This window comes from Sebastes umbrosus, chromosome 17 (genome assembly GCF_015220745.1).
Source record: "Sebastes umbrosus isolate fSebUmb1 chromosome 17, fSebUmb1.pri, whole genome shotgun sequence".
NCBI classification, from domain to species: domain Eukaryota; kingdom Metazoa; phylum Chordata; class Actinopteri; order Perciformes; family Sebastidae; genus Sebastes; species Sebastes umbrosus.
In genome coordinates this window covers 17569107-17586880 of record NC_051285.1, presented here as the reverse complement: position 1 = coordinate 17586880, position 17774 = coordinate 17569107, and the positions used below count along the sequence as shown (strand labels likewise).

The window sequence follows — 17774 nt, the reverse complement described above, 5'->3', positions numbered from 1 at the left end:
ATTTTCACAACAAATAGAATAATAAAACCCATCGGACTCAGTCTACGAGGTTTCTGTGCGTTTTTTATTGCATGAAGGATTAAAAAAATGCAAATGAAAAATACGGACTTTGCGCAAAGACCTTTACACTGGGTGACATGTTTCTTAATTACAATGGACATGGGCATTATAGTTTACTGAGAGTCAAGCTCATATACACTGTCCTTGTGCTGTAAACACTCACCAGCTTGCAGCTGAATTGAGTTGAGTAAAGTTTGCTAAAAACTACAGTGCCCAGCTGAAATAATTTGGCCTTTTTAAAAAATGAAAAATATATATTCAATTTATATCCATAGTGGGGAAGTTGTAAAGCATTGAGAGACGGACTAACATAATGTTGGTTTTGGCGTTTTCATAAGATTTGTTGACAATAACAAATGTATAGAATAATGCATTATCCTTTATTCAACAGTGACATTTAAAAAAAATACCAATATAAATGTGTCAGACTTGGCTAAACCTCTAATTCATATCCTGCAGTTAAAATAACTTCCAGTGAGGATGTTAAATGTACAAGAAAAATCTGATGGCTCAAACTAACTTCCTCGACTGCTCCAATAAAAGCAGTTTTCAGGTTTAACCAGAGCAGAAGAAAGATTTTCATCATCTTCATCATTTCTTAGAATTCCACATATTGGCAACATAACTTTTCACAAGATGCACTATGGACCCTATCAATGTGCCTTTGGTGCCGAACATCTTTACACATCATACAAAATCATTCTTGATATTTAACTTCATTCAACAGTGATGGCTACTAATGATTGCACCTTACACAAGATAAAGCTTTTTGATTTGTTTGAGTTTTTGACAGTTATTGCCGACATGAGCTGAATGATAAAATGAGAAGATTTTGAGTAAAAGAAAAATATATATTGAAGATAGATAGATACATAGATAGACAGATATATTTACACATAGAAACCTTACTCACATTGAAACATGTGTACAATATAAATTACAATATGAATTTGAGAAATCAAAACTATTTCGGAGCAAAATCTTGAGACTGTGAAGTCATGCAACAACCTGAGTGGAGACAGCAGCAAACTCTTGAAAACTGAATTCGACGCCACAGTGGCAAAATGACAAACAGCTTTGTGTCAAATGTTGTTTTTGTGATTTTGCAGACCAGTCCTGTGGGATTTGTCACGGCCGTATTGTATACTGAATGATAAAACACACTGTGCTCACTATAAGGCCTTGCACACAAAGACTTTATGTATTCTGACAAGCACTCTTAATCCTAAAAAATTCTAATCCACAGTAAACTTTGTTTTGGTTGTAACCTTTGACCTTTGTTTTACATTGAACTACAGGGGTGAAGTTAAGTATTGTATAACACAGTTCTTGAACTTATGAATGAGCTGTTTCAAGCCGGTATAGACACCCCATCCTTTGCTTGTTTATGAGATACAGCCTCGAAGCTACTGAACAAGCTGTTTCGAGCTGGAAGGATAAGCTGTCCCTTAAGCCTATGTTTGTTTGTACAGTAAATGTCGGCTTCTGAACTCTGGGGCCAATTTAAGCCAACAGGATCAGCGGTCCCATTAGTCTCTATTGTTTGAGCAGTGTACTTACTCAACTACTGAGCAGGCAGCAACTTGCTAAGCTATTGTTGTTGAGCCTAAATGTGAAGTTCGGCATTTGACTGATGTTGTAGCTGAAATGTAAACCTGAGTGCAGGTGCAGTGAACACCGAAGGTAATTCATAGCGGTTGAGAAAAAATGATTATGACACCAGAAATGGCCTAATTTAGCAAAGTCCTTACTGTACATTAATAACACCAAAGGCGCAGCTACCATTTAATCTAATATCTAAGAATCTCATACAGTCCATATACAGTAACAAGAGGATTTGCATCACATCCTGTGCAACCGTCGTTGTGTCATTCCCAGCTTTCTACAATGAAGACGTCATCAGCAGACGTGTGGAAGTGTGTGGGTGGTTAGGAAGGCAGCGGGCCATATCTCTGCTTCCCTGCTTACCTAAGAGGTGTCTGCAGCAACAATGTTTACCAGCTTGTGAAAAAAAGGCAATACTGGCTGTGTTTGCTCTGACACCAGATAGACTTTGGCTCTAACTCGGAGGAAACACCTTCAGAAACACTGGCTGCAGTCACTACACCAGCTGAGAGATGCAGCCGGAGCAGTTTAGCACTTTATGCATGTAGCCAACAACCTTCTACATTGGCTGCTTTAACACAATTGAACCAAACTCTCTCTCCATGCAAATGCATGGCCATATAGACAGAAAAAGAAGGCTCAGCAGAATCTCTACATGTCTCTCCTGCTTCTCTTCCCATTCTCACATCTTGCTGCCTTGTGCTACCTCTCCCTCCCTCCCTCCCTCCGTCTTACTATACATCATCCAATCTCCTATCTATTGTACTTGCACCCCATCCCTCTAAATTCAGGATACTAATACTGCTGAGTCCTTGGGGCGCTGCCCATGGCCAATCCAATGAAGTGCGCAGCTACGAAATATGGAGGGAGCTGCAGCATCCGGGATGCCACCTGAACATTGCACAAGTTAACTTTAAAATAGCTAATAGCAGCCTTGCTCATGTCAAAAAAGGATTATCTGTAAAGAAACTGCCCAGAGCTATACATTAGCTGCAAACTGTCACAGCATGATGCACATCAAACACTGTAGAGGAAGAGGGTCTTGCCATCAGGTGGGAAGAAATTATACTGCTACTCCTTCCCATTAGCCCACCTGTTCCAGTCTCTGCTGCAATTATACCGCGCCGCAGTGGCTGCGCCGCATGAAAATGCCAACATGTGTATTGCTCATTAATATTAAGCTTTACAGCTGATTAATTTCAAAGTGGTCCAAATGCCCGCGGCGCAGATGGCGGCTGCCGACCTGCTCGGGGGCGGAGGAGTCAGTTATCGGCTGGTTGCCCCCAAACATAAGTCAGGCAGTGCGGGTAGCGGGACGGCAGCTTACTATTGATCTGGAGGCAGAGACATGCACTCTAGGTGGTCAGTGAGACACACCTGTGCCTGAATAATCTCATCATTTACAGCACATCTGTGCCTGTACACACTAGCAAAGCATTCTAGGGGCTGAAACACATACACATGCAGCCACGCCTGAATTTTCTATGAAAAGCTTTTAATTCATTTAAAACCTGTGAGGGGACGACTGTGGCGTACATTTGATTTGAAATTATTTGCCTCATGTATATCCCATGAAGTCACATTACTTTGTCGCTAATTGTTGCTGTGCTACGCCTGCTTGGAGGCTTATTTCTATAAATCTCAATTCAACAATCAATTACCAACTTCTGCTTCTTATTGATGCATGAAACGGAGCAATTACATTTAGGCCTAATTTCATGACGGATCACATTGTGGTCGGCCTTTGGGACGCACTTGCTGTATGACTTACTAAATATTTGATATAGCAGCGTTATTGTAATGCAGCAGACAATGTTAATCATTGCTGAGGCAGTAGCAGCACACAGTATATCAAATTGCATTGTTCTGTCAGCATACAGCTTAAATTGAACATTATCTTTTGGCCTTGTAAAGACTGTACAAGTTTGTCCCAAAGCGAGAAACCAAAGAATCCAGAACCTTAATCTATAATGTCACAGTCACGTATAGCCTGAAGCTGCACCATTTATAGTGGCTGAAAAACTGGTGTAATCGTACTGTGAAGTATTCGCTTAAGCCTTTTCATCTACTGTAAATGACCTCCATATTAGTGTTATCAGTTTTACACCAGAACATGTATATGAGAACACCCGGGGTACCGCCACACACTCTGCTCATGTTCACCAATTTGTGTCCGATGGGAACAATGTAATTCAAACGTGACATACAAAGTTTACATTCGCAGGGTATTCATAATGATACATTCTAATAATTACATACTTTTCAGCATAGATTGGGTCAACAAATAAAAACAGAATCTCATAATGAATGAATATAACTTTTATGAACCTGTAAAAAGGAGCTGTAACGATAAAAAATATATGGTCAGTAATTTCTTGAAAACCTGTGTAAAATGTGTATTTTGTCAAAATTCAACCAAGAAATATATTTCATCTCTAGATAATAGTATAGTGGTTTTCCTGATGAGGAAAATGAGAACTTGAGCGGTGTTTTTATACTGACAGAGGGGGTCATCAAAGCCAAGTCTCTATGTTTAGAGACAACACCGATCACCATGGAGACAGGATGGTGACTTTTGTCTGAACCTCGCAATACGTGGCAGAAAACATGAAGCATAAATACAGCAGATTTCATATAGGTCAGTGCCACCCATACTATTCAGTCAAAATGCCCTTTCCCTTTCTCTAATGTCCAAGTGTTTTACCTAATGTTGCATTGAATGAATGTTTTTCTTTCAAGGTTTTACATCACAATAACTCAGATGTCATCCAGTATTTAAGTTATAGCAGTTTAGAGAGTGTGCAAAATGATATAACTTGTTTTTATGAACAAGAACAGGACCTCACAGTAGTGTCTCTTCCCGACTCTTAATTGTTTACAGGCGAAAACCTCCTTCTGTACCTAAAAATATCTCTTCCATCAGTAGTTTGAAATCTGTGCTCATATGAATATGCAACCAATTAACACTACGGCAATGTAGAAATCATTTGAAGGGAATGTTATTTGCGACCCACTCTTCAATGATCATAAACAACCCCATGGTTGTACGTTTGAGAAATCAGTACCATCTTGTAACTTCATGGAAATCTAAATTCAGCATACAACAGCCCCCTGAATGCAAAAAATGCAAAAGAAATTCCTCTGATAATACAGTATGTTTGTGTACACTTCTGATTACTTTAACAGGAAGAGTCAATAAACAACCCAGTTGCCCGAAAAAATGTTGGCATTGTACGTTTCTGCAAACTACAGGATGTGATAAATGTCGACGCTTGCAGAAACACACAATACCACATGGTTAACGCTGTGAAACGATTGGTTAATTTAGGCAACAAAACTACTTGGTTAAGTTCAAATTATAATATTACAACGTAATTTAACATGAGTAACAACATAAATAAATAACAACTGCTCTTAACTGACTATCTAACATTACATAACAAATGTAACAACATAATGTAACGAGCGTAAAGTCAATGTTTACTTTTAATTTTTGGATGAGACACGAACAGCGGTCTTCTGAGTGAAAGTGGTCAAAGTTATGAAACGATTGGTTAGGTTTAGGCAACAAAACTACTTGGTTAAGATTAGAAAAAACACCATGGTTTGTGATCAAATGATAATGTAACAACGTAATGTAACAACGTGTAATAATGCAGCGTAAAAACGCAACATAACGGAACAACACAACGCAACGTAAAAACGCATTGTAACAACATAATGCAACAATGTAACGTAACAACGTAATGTAATAGCGTAAATAAATAACCGCCTTTAGTGGACTTTCTTACACAACATTCCGTAACAAGCATAGCAACGTTACGTGACAAGCATAACAACATAAATAGCGTAAATAAATAACAATCACTCTCGGCCAACTTTTTTACGTAACGTACGTAAACAAGCGTAACAACGTTACATAACAAGCGTAAAGTCAACGTTTACTTTTTGGTTTCACATGGGACATGAACAGCGGTCTCCTGGGTGAAAGTTATGTGTTTATTAGACCTATCTAACACCCCTTCCACCTGTCCACCCTGTCTCACTTGTTATACTCGTTATTATACCACGTAACTTTCAAAAACGCCTGCTCATTGTACTACGTCACTTGCTCTGACCGAATGCAAAAAAATACACATAAAAACCCCGGCAACATTTAACGTCTCAGTGGTTTGCAGAAACGTACAATGCTAACATTTTTTCCTGGCGACTGGGCTGTAATATACTGCTTTCTGTGCGGACCTGAGAGACATCTTTGGCATGAAATACCTTTATTCTTGACTTTTGACATCTGTTTATTTCCTTTGAAAACACCATGAAACCAAACCGAAGAGATGCTACAGTATGAGCATAGATGCATTACCTTGGCGAAAAACTGCAGAGGTCAAAGGTGATGTTCCAGTAGCTCAGTCAGTGGTCAGGACAAGGGTTTGACGGACAAAGATTGAGTGAGTAGTGAGCATAACATGACAGGAAGCAAAAACGAATAGGCAAGTATATGAAAAAAGAGGAGAGGAAATATTAGTGCAGCACAGTTAACTAAAATGAATTCAGGGGAGGGGAAATGTTGTGACCAGGTGGCTGGGAAGGAAAAGCAAACCAATAGACCCCATACCTTGGCGGTTTAACATCAGGTGCGCCAGACCTTGAGGGAAAGAACAGAAAAAAGGATACGAAAACAGGAAGTTCATAAAGAGGTTTGGGAGAACAAAAGCATTGTCACAATGTTGGACTGCAGTTTGTGACAGACATCCTGGGGTAGGTACGGATGTCAAAGTTCAAACTCAAATAGAAAGGGGAAATCAAACTAAAAACAGACAAACATCTCAAGGGAGGAGAGGGAAGGCAAGGAGAGAAAAAAACATCTTGATTGGTGCAACCCGTATAGGTAGTTGCTCGCACAGATGCTTTTTTCTAAATGGAACACATACTGTATGTTTACTTGATGCAGACAGCGTTCGAGATGTATCGGATATACAGAAATCCTACTTTTTACAGTATAATTATATTAAAATATGTTACACCAGGTAACATTAGTTCTATGATCTCTAACAGGACTTTATAGGCACTCATCTCTACGCACTGATATTTGCATGTAAGTGGTCGGCCAATCCACTTGAGCCTATTTAACATTCAATATGGCAGCTTTTTATAAAAGGGCAGAAGTGACACCATTCCTTATCCAATAAATCGTTAACGACAATCGCTCGATTTCACAGAGGACTTACCGTCTAATGGAGCTCAATAGGTTTAGGTGGTGGAACACTTATGCAGCGACATCATGTAACAGGTCAGCCACTAATGATCTGCCACACCTAACCTTTTAATTCAGAAAAAAAAGCCGAATGGAGCTGCAACTTGATGCTTAACACCTCATTGACTATAAACTATCATAAAGCAGCCAGCCAAGACAAAAACGCCACCTCCATATTCTATCAAGTAGAAGATGGTGCTGTGGCTGCTGTGCTGAACCAACACATTCACGACTTAATGATATAATAGTACATGTCCACAGGGGTATTTTTTTATCGCAAAGGATCGATTCGCCTCCCAGCATTGGATGCTTGATGGGCTGCCACTAGACACAAGGTACGAGGCACCTGATTGGACGAACACTTTCCCTCGTGGGCTGCTGCTTACAGCTTTCAAACTGCAATCAAATTTCTTCTCTTATTTCACGAAAATAATTCATCGAAATTTGTTTCTGAAAATAAATAGAACCTTTATTTAACCAGGAGTAAAAACTCATGAGATTAAAAATCTCTTTTTCAAGAGTGTCCTGGCCAAGATAGGCAGCAGCAGTTACACGGTTGCAGACATAAAACAAACATTGCAATTGAAAAAAACATTTTATGCGAGAAGTAAACCACGCAGTGGCTGAATCTGTCTTTATTTCGATCGTCAACGCTTAGTTTACGGGAGTTTCCAGAGGTGGCGAGTCGCGTCGGACGCCCCTGATTTGCATAAAGTAGCCTAGACCTCAACTTTATGTAAATCAGGAGCAGGTAAGGTGATGCCCCGTCTCTCGACTCGCGCTGCCATGCTACCAGAATGCATTGCTGAACTGCTGCTTACATAGACAATGAATGGAAATGAAGGAGGCTGTGGACATGTACCATAACACTCTTGGACTGCTGATGAGTACAGCATTGCAATACTGGGAACAAAAAGAAAAGCTATAGTACAACTACCATACATCTATGGAAGCAATCTGAAAGTACACTGCAGCCAATCAATCACAGGATATTGCTGAGCAGTTGCAGGTGACGGTGTGTAAAAGACCAGCTGGTCAGCTTGCACACACTGCAGCAATCAAAGCCAAATTTCAGTTTTGTGTCCACCACCACCACCACCACCAAGTCTCTCAGTCCTATGTCCTGCATGTGCTAAGCACAGAGACACAGGAACACAGACAAATATCTCAATACGCCAGCCAGAAACTATATGGCATGCCTCCCCTGCTCCTCTTGCCAAAAAGGAGATGGGGATGACACAAAGCACCGCTCCTGCTCAGTACATGAGCCCCACTGTGCCAGCCAACACAAACAGCTCTCGTCAGTGCATCAGCACTCTAAGACTCATATAGCAAGTCACTCACTCACAGTTCAAGTCCCCGCTCAGTCATTAGGTGAAATCTTACGACGGGGGGCAGAGCAGCACAAATCTCCTCCTCACGTTCCACTGAGCGAGGCTGTTCACGCTGCAGCTCTTGGTGTGGGATGGACATGATTACCCCAGGGAGGGTCCTTGCCTGCCAACACGTAGGCTTTTGACACAGTGTGTCATTGGGAAGCCGGTGACTGAGCCTCTGCTTAGACAGGATTCAGCCACAACCCCGTCTACGCAGTAGACATAGAGCTGCCGTGTGCACCCCCACTGTGGCTCTGCATTCTACATGACAAGCCAAGGTATGTATTAATATGCAGCATAAACACCCTTCCACTCATCATCTCTCAGGTGATCTCCTTTTCACCAGACACACTAAGATTTGAGGGGATTTGAGGCTGGTGTCTGTATCTTCTGCCCATCCTTTGGCTATAAAAAAGAAAGCATATCACTCAGCAGTATGGCAACAAGGCGCTAAAAGGGAAGCTTGTTTATCATTAACAGTGACAAAGACACACCCAGCAGCGCCAGGTTGTAAGTCACCACCAGCTGAGACAGCAGGACGAATATCTGGTAAAATCCCTTTGTCTTTTGTCCATGCAGGGAGGTGGAAGGGTAGGTTTCCTATTATCCAACTGATAAGAAGTAGCAGCCACAGAGCCAGAGGCCATCGCTTCGTCAAATGGGGAATGCCCAGACGAACCGTTCACTCTGGTGATTTCTGTAAAGCTGGACAAAATGAGCTCTGACCCAAAGGATTCGCAGCTGTGATGACTCCTCACACTTTTGATTTTTGTCGAGCACTGGGGCGAGGAAAACTGACCCGCATCCTTGACTGATGGCGACAGATGCTGGTGACCAAAACAGGCTGCACTTAACAAGTGCCTCAGCCAACACAGTCTTCTTTGACTATGTAGTTCGAGGAGTTGAAGTAAAGTGGATGAGGAGTGGTGTTGCTGCTGCCCTTGTATGGGACAGCCACCAATTGAATGTGCTCATCCTAGCCGGCTGAGCCTTACATCCAAATCTCGGTGTGTGGAAATACAGAGATAACTGGCTAGAGTCCCATTAGAGCCTGTATGAAAATAAACCTACCAGTAATCTACCAGTTTTCTATTTTTAGATAAGAGGCAAACAGAAATGTATAACCAGGCGATGAAAGCTCATTTTATTAAAATGTTAGCATGTTGCTTTTAGGATCCTTTTGATTTGGCCTCATTATATAACATTTATAATAATATATTTTTGTAATTGATCATGATACTCCATAAGGGATTGAGAACAGCAATCGTTTATTGCTGTGCTGACGTATGCCGATGTGCTCAACTACATCTGTTGACCTTGAATAAATCCATAATGAATCACATCTTTTCGTTTTCAAACCTTCAAGCATATTGCACGACTGGTCACACCCTAATTAATAATGTTGGCACTGGTTTGACACCAGAATGATGGAGGTTTGAACCCACAGAAAACAGACGTTTTCTTTTCTTGTAACAGGAGAGACCTCAGAGAGCAGTTCCAAAGCCCACTGGAGCACACGGATTTAAGGAAGTAAACTTTATTAAATACTTACGTTTCGACGCCAACTGCGTCTTCATTAGTCTTTTTTTACTTTTTTGAGCACCGGACAGGTCTACTATTCCTTGTGAGGCGGCTGAAGCGCGTTTAACCAACCTTCCTCAACAGACGTCTTCTGTGATTCAGCATGGGTTTACCAAGTGACAGTTAGCAAGGGGAAATTATGACAGATACAAGGAGCACAATGATAAGTGCTGCCATGCTAGCATAAAATAAATTACTTTCGCTATACCTAAATATTGTATGTATTATATTAACCCATTTGTGCCCAAAGACTATATTTAGTATGATAAGGAAAAATGCCACAATGTTTGTTCTGATTGGTCAAAAGCTTTGAAATTTGTTGCGGACATACTTTGGGCTAGGGATGCACCCTATCATCGAGCTGATACTGACTTGAATAGCTGGCTCAGGTATCGGTGACAATGGGGGCGATCTATTCAATTCAGTTCTATGTTTATATACTATATACATTATATACTGGAATTTGAATTCCTGTTGAAGTTTTGACCAATTTGTTGCTGCATTAAAAAGGTTTACACTTGAATTATAATTCCTGTTAATGTGAAGATCTTTTACCAAGTTGTTGGTGTACGATTTATTATATTAATAATAAATAACAGTTCAGTAAATGGATATCTATGTATTTATCTGCCACATTTTGTTTTACAAAGTTAAGAAAGCAGTGTTTAAGTCAAGCCTGATATGCCTTACACATAAAAGAATGATCCCAGTCACTTCCACACAGTGAGGCATACAGCTTATTAATTAAACACGTGTATCGGATCGGAACGGTATTGGTCGATACCCAAAGCCCAGGTATCACTATCTGTATCGGGACTGAAAAAGTTGGATCGGTGCATCCCTACATTGAGCATGTGTCCAACAGTACACATTTTACATTTTTAGATCACATGAAAATCACACTTTTATTAATAGTTAAAGTCAGGATTTTTGAAAAATGCTAAAATTGTGTTTATACAATGTTTTACAATGCATATGTGTGCATATCCTTGATATTCAACTTGTTATGAGTTCATAGATACCAAATACTTGATTGTGCTCCTTTTAGTTTCTGATATACAGCCATTTTCTTATCATACTATATTTAGTATTTGAGTACATGGGACTACTGTTTTTTCCTAAAATAAAGACAAACTCACTTTTCAGGTTTGACCGATTTTGAAAAATGTCTTCACATTTGTGCTTCGGCAAGCCAAGAGAACACTTCCACCAAAGGGAATAACAGTTGCGGGCACAAATGGGTTAATATAATGAGCATGTGTTTCCTCATTATATGTTGTTGACCTTTAAACCTCCTAGCCTCCTTCTTCTGCCCTATTTTCCCCACTGATTTGATCCTTTTCACAGTATAGTCACTGAAAGAAACTAGCATGATTTATACAAATTGCAGGGTATAAACATTTTCATAAATAAAATTGAGGAAGAGAATTTAGTCAGTGGGGCTAAATACATCTTGATTTCATTTTTTCATAATTGCTTGTGACAGTATGAACTTTTGGAAATGCTTCTAACAAGACAAACACTGCTATCTAAGTAACTTTAATTAAACAAATATAGTGAAATGCAGATGTTGAAGGACCTCTCAGTCATTATTTTGACATTAATTAGCAAGCATCTAAGAAGTAAGAGCCATTGCATGAGGATTAGGATTTGCCAAATTTGTTTTTTCCTGTGAAAAGTACAGTATTATGGAGCCTGTTGTAATGAAGGATTAGACCAAGGTCACTGCTGCTGAAAGATGCAAGCCCACCAGGACCGGCTGTGTCCTTTCTTTGGAAGATTTCTATACTTGCTCTGTCATCCCTGTAGCTCTTAGTGTGTCATCACTGTGTGCTTAGACATGAAAATCTGAAGGAAGAAAAACAAACAATGACAATGTGTTTGCACTTGACACATGTGTGTTTTGTAAGTTTTTTCCTATATGTTGGAGAGATTTCTCTCTCTTCTGTATCTGAGGTGGCTGTCCTTATCTCTCTTTCACAGACCTGTTATTTTTTTTGCACACAGAACATCAGAGGATGCTGCACTCTTTTGGCATTAGAGCATGCCCCCACCGTGGCCTTTTGTCCGCACAGATCAACGGGAGCCGGCGTGCTGCATACTGTGGATGAACAACTCAGAGGACTCACCTGCTGTTCCCGAGGTTTACTGCCTTAAAGCAGTTCCTCAGACAAATAAAAAGATAATTCCCACACCACTTAAAACCCACAGCCAAAACCAAATATAGCATATGGGTTACCATCTTTGCCATCTCTGGGGAGAGGAGCAAACGCATAGATACGTCTATTTCCGTCGCTACAAGGACATCAAAAGACTCGCTTGCCGAATAGCACATGGAGTTGTATGAGGGATAGAAAAAAAAGGCATCTGGTGACAGTGATTTTACTGTTGTCATTGTTGTTTTCATGCATTCTGCATTGGGGATTGTCTCCATGTCAAGCTTTAATCCAATAAACATTCTGATGTGCTCTCTTTGCAGCATGTCATTTAATAATGCCTGCCTTTTTGCTGTGAGCAGAGCCATGCCGTCTATGCTCTTATTAAGAATGATTAATGCTTGTTTTTGGAAATAGTGCCGAGATTAACTATTACTGAAGTGCACAACCATATACCAGTCACTAAGTCTTACTTATATGCTGTTTCACAAACAGCATCTATACCAAAACATGCATCATCTTTAGCAAAATATCTAATATTATATATACAAAAAGCCCTTCTACATTCATGTCTTTTTACTTGTACTCTGCACAGCCACTCTACATGAAGACAATAAAATTTTTTCGGCCTATTTTGCTGTCGTACGCCAAAACGCAAGCGTCAGAAGCAGGATTTCGGAGAGCAGGTGTGCACGGGTCGGTGCATTTTGAGCTGGTAACAGTGATTTATAATGTGTGGCGGTTCAGTGCACAGTGCGCTGGTCTCCTGAGCCTGTTGGCCGCCCTTTCACCAGAACCAGCAGTCCTTACTGGGGGAGATGGATGTCTCGCTCTGATGCAGACTAAACAAATCTCCCTCCTCGCTTTCAATCTTCATTTCGTGTTCAGTATGTGCACCTCATTAGGAACCAATCCCGTGTAATCGTGGCCAGTTAAAAATGCTGCCAATAACGAGGGAAAACGTCTCTTTTCCTGCCAAGGGAGATTTGTTTCTCTTAAGAAAATTATTTTAAATGCACCTATGAAAAAAAAACATAATTTTGCAAATAATATTGCAATTTAATGAATGTCAAGGCCTCAGTAATCAGCCATGTTATGCCAGAGTAATTTTAACCTTAGAGCATAATGGCATATAATGGCATGATGTCTTAGTGAAACCTTAACATTACACAGTAGCTTAGTTTAAATGAGGAAAAATATGCACTTCAGAGAGAGGAAAAGTACAGAAGTTATAAATAATAAAACAAAGCATGTCTGAACAGTTATTGTTTTTTGTGATTCAGTATATGAATGCTCCCCATATTGGGCAACACCCACGTACTCCGTAGACCTCTCCAGTCACCTTCAGCACACTGTTTTATACAATGAGCATTCAGCGCATAAAACACCTTTTCCACAGTGACCTCGCGACCAGTGATAGTGTATCTCCTCTCAGCTTAATTTGTTGGATGTCAGAACTGCAGTCCAAACCGACAATAACAACCTAATAATAACCGAACACACGCTCACACACGAATGCTGCGGTAACAGCCTTTGTAAACAGGAGCATCATGAAAAACAAATGATGCTCATTATGCTCATTATATAATGCATTGTCTTACCTTCTGCTTCTTTCTGGACAGCTGCAGGAGCATAAAGAAAGAGAGACATAGTTAATGTTGTTTTGCTGAACCTTGCTGCTTCCTTCCAAGCCAAAACATGTTGACAAACGGACACATGTATCAGCCATTGTTGAAGAAAGCTGCAGAGCTTCCAAGCTAAACATGTCATTATTATTAGAGGAAAACCTGGCAAACATCTTGCATTAATCACTTATTTCCATTTTTCTTGTCTGTACATAACAAAGCTCACTTTAAAATGCCAAGTTCTGTCCTTACTGTTTTGTAGACGCTCCAGAAAGAGAAAATGACACCCATTTGGTAGTTAAATGTCTCTTAGTTGAAAACATGCGAGCATCTGTCACATTAGGAAGCAGTTATCCTCTCTGACTTGTGAAGATAATTGCTGAGAGAGCTGGACTCACACACCCAAGCAGCCTTTAAGTACTGCTATGGAATACTTTGACCTGGATCGCTTTAAAGTGGGCTTTATTGATTATTTTCTAGGGCCTAATGAGGATTTAGAACATATACAGTACTTAGAATGGGATATTAATTAGGGATTTTAACCACTTGTGAGCTAATGCTAATCATAAGGATGGCAAACATTTTCAGCAGCCAAAGTACATCAGCATTAAGAGTGTAAGAAAATATAGAAAAAACTGAATATCGTGATATTATGTTTTGTGAAACTGTATTGATTCTCAACAACACTATCAATTTTTAATTAATAGTTTACATTCAAAGATTAACTCAGTGAATACTTTATTTTATTTGTAAATCTCAGTGTGTGTGTCCTCTTAAAGTAGTGCTATGATGTTGGATGTTACAGGACTGTGATAAATGCAAATGCAGATCCCACTGTTCTGACTGTATAAAAAAGTCAACTTTTTTTACTCACATTTTATGCATGTGGTGGTGTGTTCTTTATACTATTACAGTTTTCCTAAAATCAGATTTCTAAAAATCGCAATGTATCGCATTGCTTACAGTATCGTGATATATTGAATCGTAACCCCTGTATCATGATACGTATCGTATCGCCAGATTCTTGCCAATACACAGCCCTAATTAGCCTAAAAAATGCCATTTGACAAACAAATCATGAAGGACCACAGTTAAAAGTAGGACATTTTTAGGAAATTTTTTAGCATCAAAGACTTAATTTCCTGCATTCTGCTGAATTTTTATACACCAATTTATGGTGGGAATGTTTTTATGTATGTTAAGGATAAACACAAAATTCAGGTGGCAGGTGACTCGACCTTGGGCTTCCCCCACGCATGTTTTTTCCAACAAAATGTGTCATGAGTCGACGAGTGCTGTTTTTACGCCTCGTGTCACATGCCTCTCTTTCTGCGCTCAGTGTCTCCTCATCCCTCTGTGTGTGTGAGTGTAGACGTAGGCTACTTCATAGTCAAAGGCGGCGTTTTAAGGCTGATGTTTTAGCGCATTACGCACCACCTCTCCGGCAGTGCTTGTGCGTAAACCTCGTTTACGTACGGACACATACAGTACATGGACAACTCCGGACACCACGGGTGCATAGTAGTTGTGTTTATACTGTCTGTATGGAGAACATGTTCCAAACATGTGCAGTAGATTGCTACGCTATCATTTGGCTGTGGTCGCAACAAATTGCCAGTACGTGGACATGATCACTCACAGCAAGGGGGCGCAGGTTCAAACCCGGCTTGGGTCCTTCTGTGTGAAGTTTGCATGTTCTCCCTGTGTTAGCGTGGGTTTTCTCCGCGTTCCTCCCACAGTCCAAAGACATGCAGTCTGTTAGGTTAATTGTTGACTCTCATTTCCCATAGGTGTGAATGTGAGAGTGAGTGGTTGTTTGTATTTATGTGTCAGCCCTGTGATAGTTTGGCAACCTGTCCAGGGTGTACCCTGCCTTCACCTAATGTCAGCTGGGATCAGCTCCAGCCCTGCTGCGACCCTGAACGGGATTAACGGTTACAGATAATGGATGGATGTTAATATTATAAATAAACAAAAGCTCATTGCCGTACCACCGGCACCGGACCACATATGAACGATTACAACGATGTACAGCGACGACTAGTGGTTTTGAAAGTCGTCTATTCTGTGAAACCCCTTGTTAAAGTAGGTAATTGTATATCACAGTTTTTGTGTATGTACAATGTGCACCAGCGTGACCAAAACAAAAAGTAAGATAATAAGATGGTTAATATTCATAGAAATCGACACATTTAACTACTAAAATATTGTCCCCAAATCATACAGCAAAAAAAATACAAAAATACTAATTCTAAATGCTACAAAAAGAAGGATATTTTTCTCACCTTCATGGCAGTACCTCCCCCTGTAGCTGGTATTGACACAGTCACAGAGGACCTCTCCTTGGCTGACAGAGCACAGGCCTTTGTTGCCGCACGGGGAATGTGTGGCACATATGTACTCCAAATCACTATGAACAGCTTGGCCATCCAACAGTAATGGTAGTGCCTCCCCCAGTTTCAAATTGGCTATAAGGCCCCGGAATGGCGGCTCGTATTTAACGGTGCTAGACGTCAGGGCGGAGAGACGAACGTCAGGTGAAATCCCCCCTACGTAGAGGTCACTGGCCACCACCATCTCTTTCCTCTTGGACTTCACCTCGGCCACTTTCTCCTCATTATCCACCACCAGCCTGGTCTCTCTGTAATTCCGAGAGAGGAGGACTCTGTGCCAGCGCAGGTCGTCGATTCGCGTCTCCGTGTGCAGGGAGGCTGGTTCGGCGCAGTGGATGGTGAAACGCATGTGGAGTCTCCCATCTGCGATCAGGAGCTCCAGGAAGTCGCAGTTCCCTCCGTCGTCCAGATAGAGCACCAGGGCTTTGCTGACATTGGTATTCAGAATAAAGCTGAGCTCACCTGTTGCTTTGGCGTCCCACTGGCCGTAGCGTGTCCACTGACCAGGAACGCCCTCATATTCCAAAGCTACTGCTGTTAGCACCAACCCGGCTAACAGCAGTAACCAGGAAGCCTTGCCTTTACACCTGCCCATGATGGTTACTATCCACAGCTACTGACTCCCCTGTGGTCTCTAATTATTCATATGAATCCAACAGAGCTGCGAGGAAGAAACGTTATCTAGTGTCTACACTTCTTTTGTTATATCACCCTAAAATTTGCAGAAATAAGGCTGCAGCTCCAACATGCAGTAAATGAGTTTCTTTAGCCTTGACTGTCTATCTTGATTCTTTTTGCCATCTCTCCATGGGCGACACGTGACAGAGTGAACAAACGAGGCACATTGCAGAACACCTTGCGTCTACTTTGGATCGGCTGAGAAGGAGAACAAACAACACAAGTGATCCACAATGCTGTGCGCTTCCTCGTCTTCGCCATCCAGTGTCTTGGCCGCCATCCAGCGCTGTTTCCTGTCAGTTCTCCATGGGTTAGCTAGGCATGCAGCTTAGGTACAGCCTCCAATCTCCTCAGCTTCCCAACATCCTAAGACATAAAAGAAGAACCCGTGATGAATAGCTGGAAAGATCAACAACAATTGATTGTGCAAAAAAAAAGAGATAAATAATCTACAGTCATTATGAACGACGTGGAAAATTGATTACAAAATCTAACAAATCATTAAAATGGCACAGAGGGAAATATGGAAATGAGCGTGATGGAGAGGTTTAATTGTTTGGAGGATTTCAGCATTCAGCAATGGTTTACATTTTCACTTCAACAAAGGCTGCTGCTTGTCATTAAGATCATGGCTACATCTTAGATATTCCAAAAACAGGCCATCTCATCACGAAGTAGCATCTCTATCCTAACGCTCCACCTCATGTCTTAGCATCCACGCAGAAACAGAGGGTCTCACTGGTTCGCTGAGACCTGTGCTGTTTTCCAAAAGCTGCCGGAAAACCGCCTGTTTCGTAAGCACCCCCACAGATGTTTTTGGTACGATCCATGGCCTCACTAACTTCAGTGGTGTTGAGCCCCTTAAGCCCCCTGCGCTCCCTGGGATCAAGCTAAGACATTACAGCTAAACAACACATGCAGGCCAGAGGCTGGGAGTGATGAAAAGGAAGAGGAAGAGGTCTGTGTTAGAAACAAACAAACAAACAGAAAATCCAATACTCTGTGATAACAACAGAGGGTGCGCCTCCCAGGCCTAAGGATGCAAA

The 17774-nt window shown here is 41.0% G+C and overlaps 1 protein-coding gene across 9 annotated transcripts in view; it reads right to left on the bottom strand.

The window, feature by feature from the left end:
- LOC119475837 (neurexin-2-like) overlaps positions 1-17774 on the bottom strand; it is a 194796-nt gene that overhangs the window by 118921 nt on the left and 58101 nt on the right. For 5 of the 9 annotated variants that reach the window (XM_037748897.1, XM_037748899.1, XM_037748903.1 and 2 more), the window contains exons 2-5: positions 15943-17094; positions 13634-13654; positions 6281-6310; positions 6029-6040 (exon numbers count right to left, since the gene is read on the bottom strand). In XM_037748897.1, the coding sequence (XP_037604825.1) occupies positions 6029-6040; positions 6281-6310; positions 13634-13654; positions 15943-16645 (766 nt within the window). In that variant the 5' untranslated portion in view covers positions 16646-17094. The remainder of the gene's footprint in view (positions 1-6028; positions 6041-6280; positions 6311-13633; positions 13655-15942; positions 17095-17774) is intronic. The other 4 variants (XM_037748905.1, XM_037748898.1, XM_037748902.1 and 1 more) reach the window with 2 other exon arrangements.